The 16,822-nt window shown below is 45.7% G+C and overlaps 1 protein-coding gene across 3 annotated transcripts in view; it reads right to left on the bottom strand.

Annotated features, from left to right (window-relative positions):
* arhgef6 (Rac/Cdc42 guanine nucleotide exchange factor (GEF) 6) overlaps positions 1-16,729 on the bottom strand; it is an 81,746-nt gene extending 65,017 nt beyond the window's left edge. For all 3 annotated transcript variants that reach the window (XM_078412245.1, XM_078412247.1, XM_078412246.1), the window contains exons 1-3: positions 16,494-16,729; positions 12,964-13,047; positions 232-319 (exon numbers count right to left, since the gene is read on the bottom strand). In XM_078412245.1, the coding sequence (XP_078268371.1) occupies positions 232-319; positions 12,964-13,047; positions 16,494-16,658 (337 nt within the window). In that variant the 5' untranslated portion in view covers positions 16,659-16,729. The remainder of the gene's footprint in view (positions 1-231; positions 320-12,963; positions 13,048-16,493) is intronic.
* Between the last annotated feature and the right edge of the window lie 93 nt (positions 16,730-16,822).

Here is a 16,822-nt window from a genome sequence, read left to right as displayed (position 1 = left end):
CAACACCTGCTACACCTACAATATGCTGAGCCAGACACATGCAATGGAGACACAAAAGGGTTCAGATGCAATGAGCATTTACACAACAATGTACAAAATGCACTGAACAGGCACGCAATGCACAATACTCAATATGCAAGACAGAGCGAGCATAAAAATGCAAAACAAGTCAAACACAAGATATTATCTTTATCAAGCAGCAGATATGAAGATAAAAGAGCCATGTCCTACCTTCAGTGGCCTTGTTAAGTGCTGAAAGGGTGGTCAAAACCTTGTTGAAGTTCTGCCCCTTGTACAGGTCATAGACATCGAACGTTTGCTGCAAATAGCAAAAATTAAATATAATGCAAACTAGTAAAGGAACACCAGATTCAAATTCAGTACATTCGAAAGATATGAAGAGAGTCAGAATGTATCATGCATCTCTACTTGTAAGGAGGTAGTAGCAAGCTTGATCTTACTAAACAACACTGAACCAAAACAAGCATATTGTGTGGCCAGAATTAAATAGTGCATGACCAGGAATGATAAGTTCTCTTCTCCAAAATGACAATCCCAACAATTTCATGGTCACTGATCAGAGAGCAGAGTTTTATTCAAAATTCTGATTTTATTAATTCAAAACCTTGTTTTACACAGTGGGATTTAAACTCAAGTTACCAGGATTATTACTCTTGATTATCAGAAATAACTACAATGCTTCAATATCTTTTAAAATGTTAACATGCTAACCACAATATTTTTAGTTGATAGTCTGTTCAGTACAAGCTCATCACAAAATAAAATATTCATGAAGGGGTGGCACGATGGCGCGGCAGTAGAGTTGTAGCCTTGACAGTGCCAGAGACCCGGGTTTGATCCTGACTACCGGTGATGTTTGTATGGAGTTTGTACATTCTCCCTGTGACCGCATATGTTTTCTACAGGAGCTCTGGTTTGCTCCCACACTCCAAAGATGTACATGTTTGTAGGTTAATTGGCTTGGTAAAATTGTAGATTGTCTCAAGTGCGTGTAGGATTGTTAGTGTACGTGGATCGCTGGTCGGTGCGGACTCGGTGGGCCACTGGGCCTGTTTCTGCGCTAAACTAAAATTTCTGTACGAGTTAATTCAAAGTCCATCTCATAAAAATGCCTCGACATAGGGTGCAAGTTGAATCAGGAGATAAAATTGGCGTGTCAAAAATGTAATGCTACGGTGGTTATGGGAGATTTCAACATGCAGGTAGACTGGGAAAATCAGGTTGGAAATGGACCCCAGGAAAGAGAGTTTGTAGAGTGCCTTCGAGATGGATTCTTAGAACAGCTTGTACTGGAGCCTACCAGGGAGAAGGCAATTCTGGATTTAGTGTTGTGTAATGATCCTGATCTGATAAGGGGACTAGAGGTAAAAGAGCCATTAGGAGGCAGTGATCACAACATGATAAGTTTTACTCTGCAAATGGAAAGGCAGAAGGGAAAATCGGAAGTGTCGGTATTACAGTATAGCAAAGGGGATTACAGAGGCATGAGCTGGCCAAAATTGATTGGAAGGAGGCCCTAGCAGGGAAGACGGTAGAACAGCAATGGCAGGTATTCCTGGGAATAATGCAGAGGTTGCAGGATCAATTTATTCCAAAGAGGTGGAAAGACTCTAAGGGGAGTAAGAGACACCGGTGGCTGACAAGGGAAGTCAGGGACAGCATAAAAATTAAGGAGAGGAAGTATAACATAGCAAAGAAGAGTGGGAAGACAGAGGATTGGGACTCTTTTAAAGAGCAACAAAAGTTAACTAAAAAGGCAATACGGGGAGAAAAGATGAGGTACGAGGGTAAACTAGCCAATAATATAAAGGAGGATAGCAAAAGTTTTTTTAGGTACGTGAAGAGGAAAAAAATAGTCAAGGCAAATGTGGGTCCCTTGAAGACAGAAGCAGGGGAATTTATTATGGGGAACAAAGAAATGGCAGACGAGTTAAACCGTTACTTTGGATCTGTCTTCACTGAGGAAGATACACACAATCTCCCAAATGTTCTAGGGGCCGGAGAACCTAGGGTGATGGAGGAACTGAAGGAAATCCACATTAGGCAGGAAATGGTTTTGGGTAGACTGATGGGACTGAAGGCTGATAAATCCCCAGGGCCTGATGGTCTGCATCCCAGAGTACTTAAGGAGGTGGCTCTAGAAATAGTGGAAGCATTGGAGATCATTTTTCAATGTTCTATAGATTCAGGATCAGTTCCTGTGGATTGGAGGATAGCAAATGTTATCCCACTTTTTAAGAAAGGAGGGAGAGAGAAAACGGGTAATTATAGACCAGTTAGTCTGACATCAGTGGTGGGGAAGATGCTGGAGTCAATTATAAAAGACAAAATTGCTGAGCATTTGGATAGCAGTAACGGGATCATTCCGAGTCAGCTTGGATTTACGAAGGGGAAATCATGCTTGACAAATCTACTGGAATTTTTTTAGGATGTAACTAGGAAAATTGACAAGGGAGAGTCAGTGGATGTGGTGTACCTCGACTTTCAGAAAGCCTTCGACATGGTCCCACATAGGAGATTAGAGGGCAAAATTAGGGCACATGGTATTGGGGGTAGGGTACTGACATGGATAGAAAATTGGTTGACAGACAGAAAGCAAAGAGTGGGGATAAATGGGTCCCTTTCGGAATGGCAGGCAGTGACCAGTGGGGTACCGCAAGGTTCGGTGCTGGGACCCCAGCTATTTACGATATACATTAATGACTTAGACGAAGGGATTAAAAGTACCATTAGCAAATTTGCAGATGATACTAAGTTGGGGGTAGTGTGAATTGTGAGGAAGATGCAATAAGGCTGCAGGGTGACTTGGACAGGTTGTGTGAGTGGGCGGATACATGGCAGATGCACTTTAATGTAGATAAGTGTGAGGTTATTCACTTTGGAAGTAAGAATAGAAAGGCAGATTATTATCTGAATGGTGTCAAGTTAGGAGGAGGGGGAGTTGAACGAGATCTGGGTGTCCTAGTGCATCAGTCAATGAAAGGAAGCATGCAGGTACAGCAGGCAGTGAAGAAAGCCAATGGAATGTTGGCCTTCGTAACAAGAGGAGTTGAGTATAGGAGCAAAGAGGTCCTTCTACAGTTGTACCGGGCCCTGGTGAGACCGCACCTGGAGTACTGTGTGCAGTTTTGGTCTCCATATTTGAGGAAGGATATTCTTGCTATGGAGGGCGTGCAGCGTAGGTTCACTAGGTTAATTCCCGGAATGGCGGGACTGTCGTATGTTGAAAGGCTGGAGCGATTGGGCTTGTATACACTGGAATTTAGAAGGATGAGGGGGGATCTTATTGAAACATATAAGATAATTTGGGGATTGGACACATTAGAGGCAGATAACATGTTCCCAATGTTGGGGGAGTCCAGAACAAGGGGCCACAGTTTAAGAATAAGGGGTAGGCCATTTAGAACAGAGATGAGGAAGAACTTTTTCAGTCAGAGGGTGGTGAAGGTGTGGAATTCTCTGCCTCAGAAGGCAGTGGAGGCCAGTTCGTTGGATGCTTTCAAGAGAGAGCTGGATAGAGCTCTTAAGGATAGGGGAGTGAGGGGGTATGGGGAGAAGGCAGGAACGGGGTACTGATTGAGAGTGATCAGCCATGATCGCATTGAATGGCGGTGCTGGCTCGAAGGGCTGAATGGCCTACTCCTGCACCTATTGTCTATTGTCTATACTGCGCACCGAATATATTCAACATCTCCATGAAACATTCATTTCTAACTGACATTTGTCCAATTGAGAAATATTTCTTTATTCTGAAAATGTACAAAATATATTTAACATAGAACAACTTATTTATCATTTTCAATATAAATAACATCATTCCATTTTACATTACCAAAGTACAATACAAGTTCCCCTCGCATACATTCCCGAAACAAAGGGTCCTGGAGGGTTTTACAGGGTTCCCTGCCTCAGTGTGGAAAGGGTGGCAGGGCTTAAACAATTTCTGGCACCGACAAAGTTTCAAAAGTTCTTAGTACAGTTTAATCTTGTTGCAGCGGCAAAGCAGGCCTGCTGTCACACGTGGCAGTAAGGCCTGCAAAGTTCAGGCAGACCACTGGGCATCTTTCACTGAGTTCACCGATCAGCATTTGCAAGCAAATGAGTGTCTTTTTTTTTAACCATCTGATCTATGCTTCCTTCCTCTTTACCAAGTGGTGCCAGAAACTGAACTTCACGAGCAGCATCTATTTGCATACGTGAGAATAATAATTTGCGGTCTCTATGCTGCATGTAATATAATAGAGGTATGATTTGTATGATCCATTTTACAGCCATAGAGGGCATAATCCACATTGAAACCTTAGGCAACGCTGATCAATGGCCACCTCACTCTGTGGCTGCTCACCCTCCCCTTGTTTCCTGCTGCTCACCCTCCCCTTGTAGAGACAGCAAGGTTACTGCTTTTTTTCTGCAGTCAAGATTCCACTGTTTGCATAGATTTTGGATGGGATTTGTTGGTGCTTTGTCAAGGTTGCAGCTCCTGCATGACACAGCTTCAATGCGACAGAAACACAGGAAATAAAAATTGTCATTATCCATGTCAATAAAACACTTGACTTGGGCAGTTTGAGATGGGCAGTTGGGTCCACCCAGGATTAGTGGGGAGGGGAGTGGAGAGGGGAGTGGAGTGCTGCACCCGTGATGAGAGGAGTGCTGCACCCTTGGTGGACCGGGTTGAGTCCACCACTCTCTGCAGCCTCTTGCATTCCTGCGTGTTGGAACTGCTGCACTAGGACATGATGCAACCTGTCAGAATACTTTCAAAAGAGCATTGGAGAACTTTGTTAAGTGTATTTGTTGACAATCCAAATCTGTTTAAACCTCAACGTAGAGGTGCTGGCATGCCTTCATTGTGATTACTTGAATTAAGCAAATGGAAAAACTGTAAAATAGATTTCAATGTTGTCAAATGTGAGTCATCCACATTGGACATGATAAATAAACATTACTATTTCATTCTTAAACTTATTTACGGGATGCAAGCAAGGTTGGGAGATACAGTCCTGTCATGGCGGGCTGGTCAGTTGCCAGCTGAACTGTGTTCTGGTGAAGGTTCTCTCACAATACTGCTGGGAGGGGGGGCGGGGGAAGAAGAGATATTCCCACTACTTACTCCGCTCTCTATACTTACTTGAACGCCTTTGTACGATTTTGAAGAGGTGCATAGGATATCCTGGGGCTAATTTGTATCCCTCACTCCACCACCAAAGAAAAATCAGGATACACTTCAAACTTTATTTCAATGGCTATAAAGCAGTTTGCAGCAACCCTGTAGAGGTTGGTTGTAGAGGGTTTGTAGCCATGTCAATAACCAGACTCCTGAAGGGAATGGGAGTCCAAGGACAGGCCTTCCGGCAAGCCGTCAGGTCGCTGTCAGAGGCTGCCGAGTGAAGGCTGCAAAATGACCAGCAAGCGGGGTAAAAACGGAGGGGAGCAAACCTGGGACGCCAGGTATCGCTGTTGAGCCCTCTGGAGGTGTCGTGGGCCTATCAACGAAACACCAAGGAAGGAGGGTGCCCACCTGATGACCCCAATGAAGTCTTTACCCCTACCACCACTCAAGATATTAAGAAGGTGCCGATTACAGTAGGGATTGTAATACCAAGTCCTATAAGCTCAACTGAACCAAACTTTATTTCAATGGCTATAAAGCAGTTTGCAGCAACCCAAGATGAAGTTCATAATTATAATTAGCCAAAGAGTTATTAGTGCAGAATCACATAGTGTGATGCGTGGAGCTCCTATCATCCCATCACTTTCTCATTGTTAATCCCGTTCTCTTCATCATTTGCCTGTCATTCATGTTGGCCCCTGGGAGAGTGGCACTCCAGGAAAAAAGAAATCTCTTTAATTTCCAACTGGGTTCATTGGTGACTGGCTTCCTGGTCCTGCAATATGCTGAAATATCCTGCTTACACCTACCTGAGCAAACTTTTCCATGATTGTGTACACCTATCAGTATCCATCCACCTTCTGGGAACAGAGCCCAGAGGTTTAGCCTTACTGAACACCTGAGGAAACTTGTTACAGTCACTGATCCAATAATAATAGGAGTGGAATGCATCCGATCGCGTTGGACACTGCGATTGATTTCAAGTTTACTTTGTACTGGAGAAATCAAATGATCATTGCAGAACAATTACAAAATGTCCTCAACCACACCATGTCCACAATAATCGAGCTTTTTCCATTACATGACTGCTTCTTGTATTTTTTTCCCATATGGAATAATTACAGGGCTGTTTTAATACACATCCTGATTTTTATTCTCACTTCCTGTGTTCTAAACCCTGAATTAGTCTCTTCACCACAGTAGCCTGTCTCTCCTCAGCTGATGCATTGCCTAGCCACACCACAACATCAGCCTGGTCCAACATGCTACCTCTCTTCCTATCCCCGCGAATGGTCCAAGGGCTGGTTCAACCCTGCACAGCGGCAAGAACTAGCAAGAGCAGAGTGTGGACAGAAATCCAAAAATAATTCACAGATCTAAATGGAAGTTAGCTCAATGTACCTTGATATGATCACCCCTCATCCTCCTTCGCTCCAAGGAATAAACTCAGGAAATTGGCTCTCCGCTCGTTCCTCCGCAATAGGATCCTCAACTCCCTCACTGGCAGACCTCAGTCAGTAAGAATTGGCAACAACACCTCCTCTTTACTGATCATCATCAGAGGGCTGTGTCCACAGTACCCTGCTCAACTCTCCCTATATCCATGGCTGTATATCCAGACACTGCTCCATCAACATCTCTAAATTTGTCCATGACACCACCATTGTCAGACGATAACTGATCATTTATAGTATTATTGATTAGTATATTTATCGGTTGTGTTATTACGTTAATGTGTCTGTAAAGCTGCATTTCATTGTTCCGTTCCCAATGCACTTGACAATTAAACACTCTTGGCTCTTGCAAATGGAGAAGCAGTTCACCGGAGATTGGTTGGCGAGAGGATACAGGTGGGGAGAAAGGTTGACCTAATTCATAATCTACTGGGGATGGTTGGAAGAATAAGGATGAGTTACATTCCAGCATTCAGCAATAAAGGTGCTCTTGGGGAATTGTCCCAGAGCCCAACTCAAATTGTTGAACCAAAATGCACAAGACCTCCACCTTCTACAGCCGAAAGAGCCCCAAACTGCCCTAAATGAATGAAAAGGAGGAATAAATAAATAACCAGCTGAGATGATTATTCTGGGTTATGAAACGTTTGCTTTGATTACATGAATAATAGACCATGGGGATCCGATAGTACGATTAAACTGCAAGAGGAAACAGAATGTGAAACTCTCTGCTGTTACCTGACCCTGCTCCTTTACGCCATTATTTATCAGATACAGTTTCAATTTTATCAGAGCTTTTTATGTCTGAGTACCCCAGGAATAACATCAACCTCCTCGGCAGTCCACATCCTCAACAACTACTACACGCCCACGGAGCCCAATAAATGTCTTGGGCTAGCAGTTTAATTGTGATATAAAAGAGAAGATTTATCGCCAACATCTACTGACCAATGCACTACAAATAAAATGAACATTTATCCCCAGATGGGCACTGCTGAGAGAGATGACCATTTAACAAATAATACAAAATGCCCTCTGTGTGCCTGGGAGATATTCATGCCTGCCGCACAACACTAGAGATCCCCTGCATCTACATAGCACCTTTTCCATCTCTCAAGCTCCATGATCCGATACTGAGACAGGAAAGGCATCGAGTCTGGTCTTAGATCATTGAAACAACAGCAGGAGAGGGCCAAAGAGGCAACCCAGGCTCAGGAGGAATGGTTACCAAAGGTGGCGTGGCAGGAAGCAGGGATGAGGCCAGAATTAGAGGAGAGCCAAGATCCTGGGTAGCATTACGGAGATTGGGAAGGGGCGAGACTATGATGGGATGCTAAAACCAAGGCATGGTTTAACGTGTAATCATAACAGACTCATGGGAAGAAGGGTGTTGGCCGAGTGGGTTTAGTGCACAAAGACAAACAGCAGACACTTGAATTATTTTGAGGTTGAATCGAGTAGGTTAGCCAGTTGTGATCGAGAACAATCAATCTAGACTTACCAAAGGTATGGATAAGAGTTTTTGCAGATGAGCAAATTGGCGACCATGCTTCCTAGTTCTGAGATACTTTGTCTTCTGTTAATGCTCCTGGTGGCCCTGCATGTGAGCACCGCTGTGGAAATGCTTAAATTTCTTGTTGTGTGTTGTCAGTAATGACACTGCAAATAGCAGCCACAGCACGCTCAGGAAGCAGAAGTGGGCCTTGCTTCAGGAACTGCTGTCACAGACGCTAAACCCCTTCTCAGAAAGAGTAAAAAAGGGGAACCCCAGCTCGGCACAGCCACCAGTGTTTTACATGCAGGCCAACTGGGTAACCAACGGCCTCGTTTTTGTCCAGAAGTCGGAAAAATCTCTCAATATGATGATGCCTACAGTGCCCTCCATAATGTTTGGGACAAAGACCCATCATTTATTTATTTGCCTCTGTACTCCATACATTTTGGTTTCACCATGTAGAAATTACAGCTGTGTTTGTACATAGTCCCCCATTTCAAGGACCATAATGTTTGGGACACATGGCTTCACAGGTGTTTGTAATTGCTCAGGTGTGTTTAATTGCCTCCTTCATGCAGGTACAAGAGAGCTCTCAACACCTAGTATTTCCACCACCTTTGGAAACTTTTATTGCTATTTATCAGCATGAGGACCAAAGTTGTGCCAATGAAAGAAGCCATTATGAGACTGAGAAACAAGAATAAAACTGTTAGAGACATCAGCCAAAACTTAGGCTTACCAAAATCAACTGTTTGGAACATCATGAAGAAGAAAGAGAGCACTGGTGAGCTAACTAATCGCAAAGGCATGGTAGCGCAGCGGTAGAGTTGCTGCTTTACAGCGAATGCAGCGCCGGAGACTCAGGTTCGATCCTGACTACGGGTGCTGCACTGTAAGGAGTTTCTACGTTCTCCCCGTGACCTGCGTGGGTTTTCTCCGAGATCTTCGGTTTCCTCCCACACTCCAAAGACGTACAGGTATGTAGGTTAATTGGCTGGGTAAATGTAAAAATTGTCCCTAGTGGGTGTAGGATAGTGTTAATGTGCGGGGATCACTGGGCGGCACGGACTTGGTGGGCCGAAAAGGCCTGTTTCCGGCTGTATATATATGATATGATATGATGAAAGGGACTGGCAGGCCAATGAAGACCTCCACAGCTGATGACAAAAGAATTTTCTCTATAATAAAGAAAAATCCTGTCTGACAGATCAGAAACACTCTTGAGGAGTCAGGCGTGGATTTGTCAATGACCACTGTCCGTAGAAGACTTTATGAACAGAAATACAGAGGCTACACTGCAAGATGCAAGCCACTGGTTAGCTGCAAAAATAGGATTGTCAGGTTAGTTTGCCAAGAAGTACTTAAAAGAGCAACCACAGTTCTGGAAAAAGGTCTTGTGGACAGATGAGACGAAGATTAACTTATATCAGGGTGACGGCAAGAGCAAAGTATGGATGAGAGAAGGAACTGCTCAAGATCCAAAGCATACCACCTGATCTGTGAAACACGGTGGTGGGGGTGTTATGACCTGGGCATGTATGGCTGCTGAAGGTACTGGCTCACTTATCTTCATTAATGATAAAACTGCTGATGGTAGTAGCATCATGAATTCTGATGTGTATAGACACATCCTATCTGCTCAAGTTCAAACAAATGCCTCAAAACTCATTGGCCGGCAGTTTATTCTGCGGCAAGACAATTATCCCAAACATACTGCTAAAGCAACAAAGGAGTTTTTTTAATCTAAAAAATGGTAAATTCCTGAGTGGCCCGATCAATCACCCAATCTGAACCCAATTGAGCATACCTTTTATATGCTGAAGAGAAAACTGAAGGGGACTAGCCCCCAAAACAAGCATAAACTAAAGATGGCTGCAATACAGGCCTGGCAGAGCATCACCAGAGAAGACACCCAGCAACTGGTGATGTCCATGAACCGCAGACTTCAAGCAGTAATTGCATGCAAAGGATATGCAACAAAATACTAAACATGACTACTTTCATTTACATGACATTGCTGTGTCCCAAATGGGGGACTATGAAAAACACTACTGTAATTTCTACACGGTGAAACCAAAATGTATAAAAATGGTCGTCATGAAAATCTGACAATGCGCACTTTAACCACCTGTGATTTTTTCTAATATAAATCTCAAATTGTGCAGTACAGAGGCAAATAAATAAATGAGGGGTCTTTGTCCCAAACGTCATGGAGGGCACTGTATACCTACACAGTATTTGCATCAAAAACGCACAAGAGTAATAAAAAATAACAATTACTGAAAGCGCAGAGAGCAAGGAAACCAGTTCTGCTGCTCGTAGGAACGAACATATGTCTGACTGTCGTTAATATTATTGGAGTCCAGTCTTGCGCAGACATGTCTGTAAGTCATGCGCGCATCTTTGGGATGGCCTGTATTCACAAACTTCATACGTGTACTCAGAACGTCCACCATCCCCAACATTAAGGCCACAAGAGCCATTTGACTGCTGAGGTAGCGCAGCGGTAGAGTTGCTGCTTTACAGCGAATGCAGCGCCGGAGACACAGGTTCGATCCTGACTACGGGTGCTGCACTGTAAGGAGTTTCTACGTTCTCCCCGTGACCTGCGTGGGTTTTCTCCGAGATCTTCGGTTTCCTCCCACACTCCAAAGACGTACAGGTATGTAGGTTAATTGGCTGGGTAAATGTAAAAATTGTCCCTAGTGGGTGTAGGATAGTGTTAATGTACGGGGATCACTGGGCGGCACGGACTTGGAGGGCCGAAAAGGCCTGTTTCCGGCTGTAGATATATGATATGATATGAATGGCTCAATTCCCTGACAGGAAACATTTATTGATCACAGGAACATGGTAAAAAAAAGCCTTTGATCTTCCTGACAGTCATGATAATGAGATCCTTCCTCCACCCTAGTCGTTTGACCAGTTTCAGAGTTCAGCACATTGTTTCTCTTGAGATCATACCGTACATCGCCAACAATGGGCTTATCGGGGTACCACCCTGCCCAAGGTCATTTGTTGCAGACGCTGATTGGTCCTGGCCTTTGCTTATCCCCCCCCCTTTCAGTCTGAAGAAGGGTCCCAACCAAAAACGTCACCCATCCTTTTCCTCCAGAGATGCTTCTTGACCCACTGAGTTACTCCAGCACTTTGTGCCTATCTTTGGTATAAAGCAGCATCTGCAGTTCTTTGTTTCTATAGGGTAATGGGGTCAATGGGTTCCAACAGCAATGTACTAGTCAACACGGCAAATTAGGTTTGAGATGTTAAAGCAGAAATGCTCCGAACGCCCAGAAAATTTCACTTCACCAACACCTAAAAACAACATTTGGATCACCCTACTCCCATCAATATATTTATGTATTCGTTGTGACTCGTGGGAGTGTGCAGAAATTAGCAGCAGTTTTCCCTCATTGCAATAACTGCTGTATTTTACCTTATAAAGCTCTTTGAACATTTTGTTGCTACAAAATGTAGAGTCCAGTTTCTAAAAATGTTTTAAAAGTAAGAATTTGAATACTAGAACAGGAGTCGGCTGACTACACCATTCCATGAAAACATGTGTGCAGAGCCAAGGTGCCAACACCAACATTACCAGGAGCTGAGGCTCTACCCATCCCGGGTGAGTCTAAACACGGGTATGTCCATGTGTCCCCCACCTTCCTCTCATTTATCTATCCATGGTCCATGTCACACCTCCTGTACTTCATAGGAAAGTTTGTGCAGGAGAATACTTTGTACCACAAGTCAATCAGGTAGTGAGGAGTCTGCATTGTCCACCTGAGGCCCTGCAGCAGAAGCAGTGGTCCTGTCATACATGCTTGACTATCCTGGCAGCATGTTTCAGCCCCAGAACCTTTAAGCCAGACCAACACTTTGCTTGGCTGTCCGAGAGATTTGCCCTCCCAGTTGGATATTATGTGCATAGCCAGTGACTCGCTCCTACTGTCTACTGCTCTTGAGGAGACGGCACTGAGGATGAAGCCATCATCCATCTCCTTCCTAAATGTATTTTCCAAAACGTTTTGGTGAGCGTGTTATTGACCTTGTTGAGGTTCATCTCAGGACAGTGGTCAGCACGCTGTTCTCAGGGAACGAGAGGAAAGCTAACTGCTGTCGAAACATTAGAAACTTGGTGAAAGGTCCCTAAAAAGTCACAGGTGCCCATGCGTCACAGGTCAGTGAATGCTGACGACTGTCACACTCTGAGGTGCAGGACTCAGGTGCTGGGAAAGGGCTGAATTTGCTGCTGTCTCTTCAAAGCCTCGTCGGGTACGAGTTCAGATCAGATTTTGATTAGTTGACGGTTGTATACATCAGGATGCAATGAAATTCCTTGTTTAAGGGCGGGACAGTGAGTGGTACAGCTGGTAGAGCCAAAAGTGGAAGGTAGAAGAGAGAAAAGGGAATGGCGAGGATGGCAGGCATCCATAATGATGCTACCGGCTGTTCTTCTGCAGTATCCTCTCTCTCCCCCTGTCCATCGTCCAGGCCTTTCACCACCTGCCCCCCTTGCCTCACTCAAACAGGGAACCTGAAGATCACAGGCAGTAACCAACATAAGCAGACAGTAACCAGCATATCCAATGTCTAGTATTACTAGCCAGTAATTAGAATAACCAGATAGTAACCAGCATAACCAGTGACCCACATAATTAGCCAGTCATTAGAATAACCAGACACTAACTAGCATTACAGGCAGCAGCGGAACCTGTATAATAAGCCAGCACCTAGTGTAATTAGCGACCAGTGTAACCGGCGATTAACCAGTGTGTTACCAGCGTGCCCAGAGCAGTATCACCGGGGCTGTGTTCCTCGGGCCTCGGCATCGGCTCCCCGCACTCCCCCCTCCCCTCCCCGGCCTCGGCTCCGTGTCTCACCTCGATCTGCAGAGCGCTGAGGCCGCGCAGGAACTCGCGGATGTTGCCACAACTGTCGCTGTCGGTGCGGGGCTCGGAGCACACCTGAGGAGAAGCAGAGCAGAGGCGCAGAGTCAGACAGGCCGCGGCCAGACCGCCAATCCATCCCCGGGCTCGCCTGCCTCCGCCCCGCGCTGCAGGAAGCCGCGCCGCTCACGGAAATGACACCACAGCCCGGCCTGCGATCCGGGCCTGACCCAGGACCCGCCATCCCCCCCGACCCGGGACCCTCCGCCCCGGCCCCCCGGTCCGCCGTTCCTCCCGGCCCCCCCGACCCGGTCTAGATCCACTCTCTGGCATGGGGTTAACCTACCCAATCCCGGGTGCTACACTGCCCTGTGGTGGGATCTATTTCCCAGTCCTGGGATCTAGTCACCGTCCCATGACCCACTCCCCTGCGAAGGATCTACTCTCCAGTCCTCTTGTCCTTCTGTGAGATCCACTCCCCAGTGTACCATCGACTCACAGTCCTGGGATCTGCTCTGACATGGGATCCAGTTTCAGTACCACCCCCTTACTTGTGGCACCCGAAAGCATGGGGGTCTACTTACATTGACAGGGCATCACCTGGACCCACCATCCAGGCCCTGAATCACCCAAAATAGCCCAGCGACCCTCTCTCACCGCGCAAACCCCATCTTGGGAACGGTAGGATTATGCTGCAGAGATCTTCGTCTATTTTGATGCATAATTAATTCATAATACCCATAGCATTATTTATAATTAGATGTCGTGTTTAGAGACATTATTAAAGCATAATAAAATGGAAAGCATGGATTTAATGCACTTCAGATTTTCAGCCATCAGGGAGTGCAACAAGAAGATGACTCAATGAACTGTGTTTCAGTTTGAATCTAAGCGACAATTATTTCAAAACGTGAAGCCAATCTTGTTAGCAAATTGAATCGTCATGTGAATTTCTATTGTACATGTTAAATTAACAATCATTTCTCCCTCTGGAAAAATGAAAGCCACGGTTCTTAACATTGTAAAATAACTTGATCGGCATGCAGGTTTGACCAGAGGTATAGCCTATAAACAAAAGGAGAAATTGTGTGTGGCTGTGGCCAACCAGTGACCGGGAAGAGTAACACGCATGTGAACTGGAAAACGCTAAAAAAGCAGCAAAATAAGACCAAACAATTCAGAATGATCAAAAGACAGAGTAAACTGGTAAAGAATATGTAAAGCAACACCTGTAACTCCTTGTGTCTAAGGAATATATATGTAAAAGGCTTTTATGGTCTTGTGAAAACGAGCAGCAAAAAAGTGGGTCCCAAAGAGACAATGAAAGCAGAAATTATTACGGGGTCTTAGAAGCTGATATGATGTTAAATTCTTTTGAATTTTTCTCATCATTGAAGCCACAGAGAAACTACAGAAAATGACGGAACCCAAAGGCCTCATGAAAGTGAATAAAATGAAGAAATTATCATTAAGGAGGAAGGACTAGAGAAATTAAGATTAAAGGACAGCCATCCCTCCTGAAATGTAGCAACTGCAACAGCACTGCACACCCTCCACACAAATTCCTCCAACAGTGCAGCAATTAATCCACACCATCAGTCACTGCAAATATGCAGTACTCCCTCTGCACTCAGTCACTGCAAAGGTGCAGCATTCCCACCTCACTGTAAGTCACTGCAACAGTGCAGCACTCCCTCCACAGTCAGTCACTCAAACATGCAGCACTCAGTACAATGTCAGTCACGTTCACCACACAGCACTCCTTTAGTATATCTGATGCTTTTCGAACAAGGCTGCACTCCCTCTGGACTGCTTACCACATAACAGCCTCATGGAAAAGCAGTTGAATGACAGCCTCCTGACAGGGAAGTGATGCTAATGCTTCCGTCGAAAGGATTCTGACATCCCGCTGTCAACCATCACTGAGTCCTCCCCAAGTTCCTTCAGCAAAAACATGTAAAAATCTCCTCAAAACTTGATGTAGAGTACGTCCAGTGTGCTAAAGACGCAGCTAAGTCAACACCGCCAGTATCTGTCACTGGATGTTTGGATACAACGGGTGGCTTCAGATCCAGTAGTGTCAATACAGCTTATGTGTACCTTTCCACCTGGTGTACTTATGTTGTAGACTTTAGGGTCTTTGCATGACAATGAAATGCAACCTGTCCAGAATGCAGCGAGATCCGGATCGTCTGGAGGAACGGGTGAGTGAACAGATGGATTGTTGGTGGTGTGGCTGCGAGAGGGAGCCTGTCCCAAGGAGACCCAGGCGGGAACAGTGTTTGATTGTGTGTGTGGAAGGAGTGTGGGCGTAACCCAGACGCAAGGTTCACATCATGGGACCAGAGCCCCAGGAACAGGAGGAACATGCCCGATCTCTCATGACCATGAGGTTTCAAAACAGTCTGCACTGAAATACTGTCCCATTGATCCCAAACTACCAGACTGAAAATGATCCCTTTGTTTGCTATTGTGCTTACTTTATTAAAATTTCCAGGCAAAAACAATGACATGAAAGATCCCAGTAGAAACCTACATATTCTAACTTTTAAACGTGCATTCTATTTCTGAGTAAAACTAGATCCCACAATTACACTAACCAGAAATGCTGTCACAATGAAACAATGATTGCCCAGAACTCCAGCTCATCTCCTAATCAGTACTGTGGGGGTATTTTATGGCCAGAAGCACAGCACTCCTCTGCACCAATGCAACAATCCCTCAGTTCTGCCACTCCCATAGTACAGCACACCCTCAGTTCCGCCCTCAGTACCCTCCTTTGCACAGTGCAGAGCTGCCTCAGTATCACCCCTCACAGTGTATGGTAGAAGGATGTGGAAGGAATTGAGAAAAAAGTCATTTTGATCAAGCAGTGGTCTGAGTGGGGAAAAGGGGAAACTCTACACATGCAAAACATACACGAGGAGCCATGACCAAGAGCTCGGAGTGGGATTAAAGTACATCAGTTTTGTCCACAACAATGTAATCTAACAGCACTGAGCTACTTTTCAGATCCTGCCTGCAAGTCATTTTTTCATCATAGTTCAGCCTGGTTTGCCTGTACAACCAAACCTTCAGACAACACGGAATTTGGAGCAAATATGTGGAGGAGTTTTTGATTACTCTAGTAAGCAGTTGATGCAGGTGTACTGAGGGATGCCCTTCAGGCCCTCATGTCTGTGCTGCTCTACCTCAAGATCATGACTGATCGTCGACAATCTGTATACTCAGCATGATTTAAGCTTTCATCACTGTCATCTATTTAACCATATCTCAGAGAGGCCTCGTACTAACAGCTAAAGAAATCTACAGTGCAATATTTACATTCGTGCATTGTTCGAACATGTTCTGTTGATTTGAGTAAAGAATTAGATCTCAGATGTGCATTTACCTCCAAGGCATGAAGTTGTGGCTTCATGTCCCAGGCTCCCCCCCACACCGCCTCAGACTCACACCCCTCCCCACCAGCTCCCTCCCTCCCCAACCCCCCGCTCCCTACTTCTCCTGCCCCCTCCCCGCCTCACCTTGTCCAGAGAGCCGGGCGCTAGGCGCTCGAGCAGCCGGCACAGCACCAGCCCGTCCCGCAGCGCGCTCTGCAGGAAGCCCTCGGGGTCGGACGGCGTTTTCTTCGGGGACTCCAGCACCCCGAGCGCGATCAGCCAGGTCACGTTCTGCTCGGCGGGAGTCATCGCGGGCCGGGGCCGCGGAGCTGAGGCCGGGTAGCGGGGCTGAGGCAGGGGAGCGGAGCCGGGGGAGGGCGCGGGACTGGGAGCCGCCTTCGGGCGCGTCCACATCCGCGGCGCCGAACGGCGAATCCGCCCTCGCTTCCGCCTCAGCGTTGTAGCGGCGGCAG

The sequence above is a fragment of the Rhinoraja longicauda genome, chromosome 15 (genome assembly GCF_053455715.1).
Source record: "Rhinoraja longicauda isolate Sanriku21f chromosome 15, sRhiLon1.1, whole genome shotgun sequence".
NCBI lineage: Eukaryota > Metazoa > Chordata > Chondrichthyes > Rajiformes > Arhynchobatidae > Rhinoraja > Rhinoraja longicauda.
The sequence above is the reverse complement of the archived record's forward strand: the minus strand, read 5'-3'. Positions and strand labels throughout refer to the sequence as shown.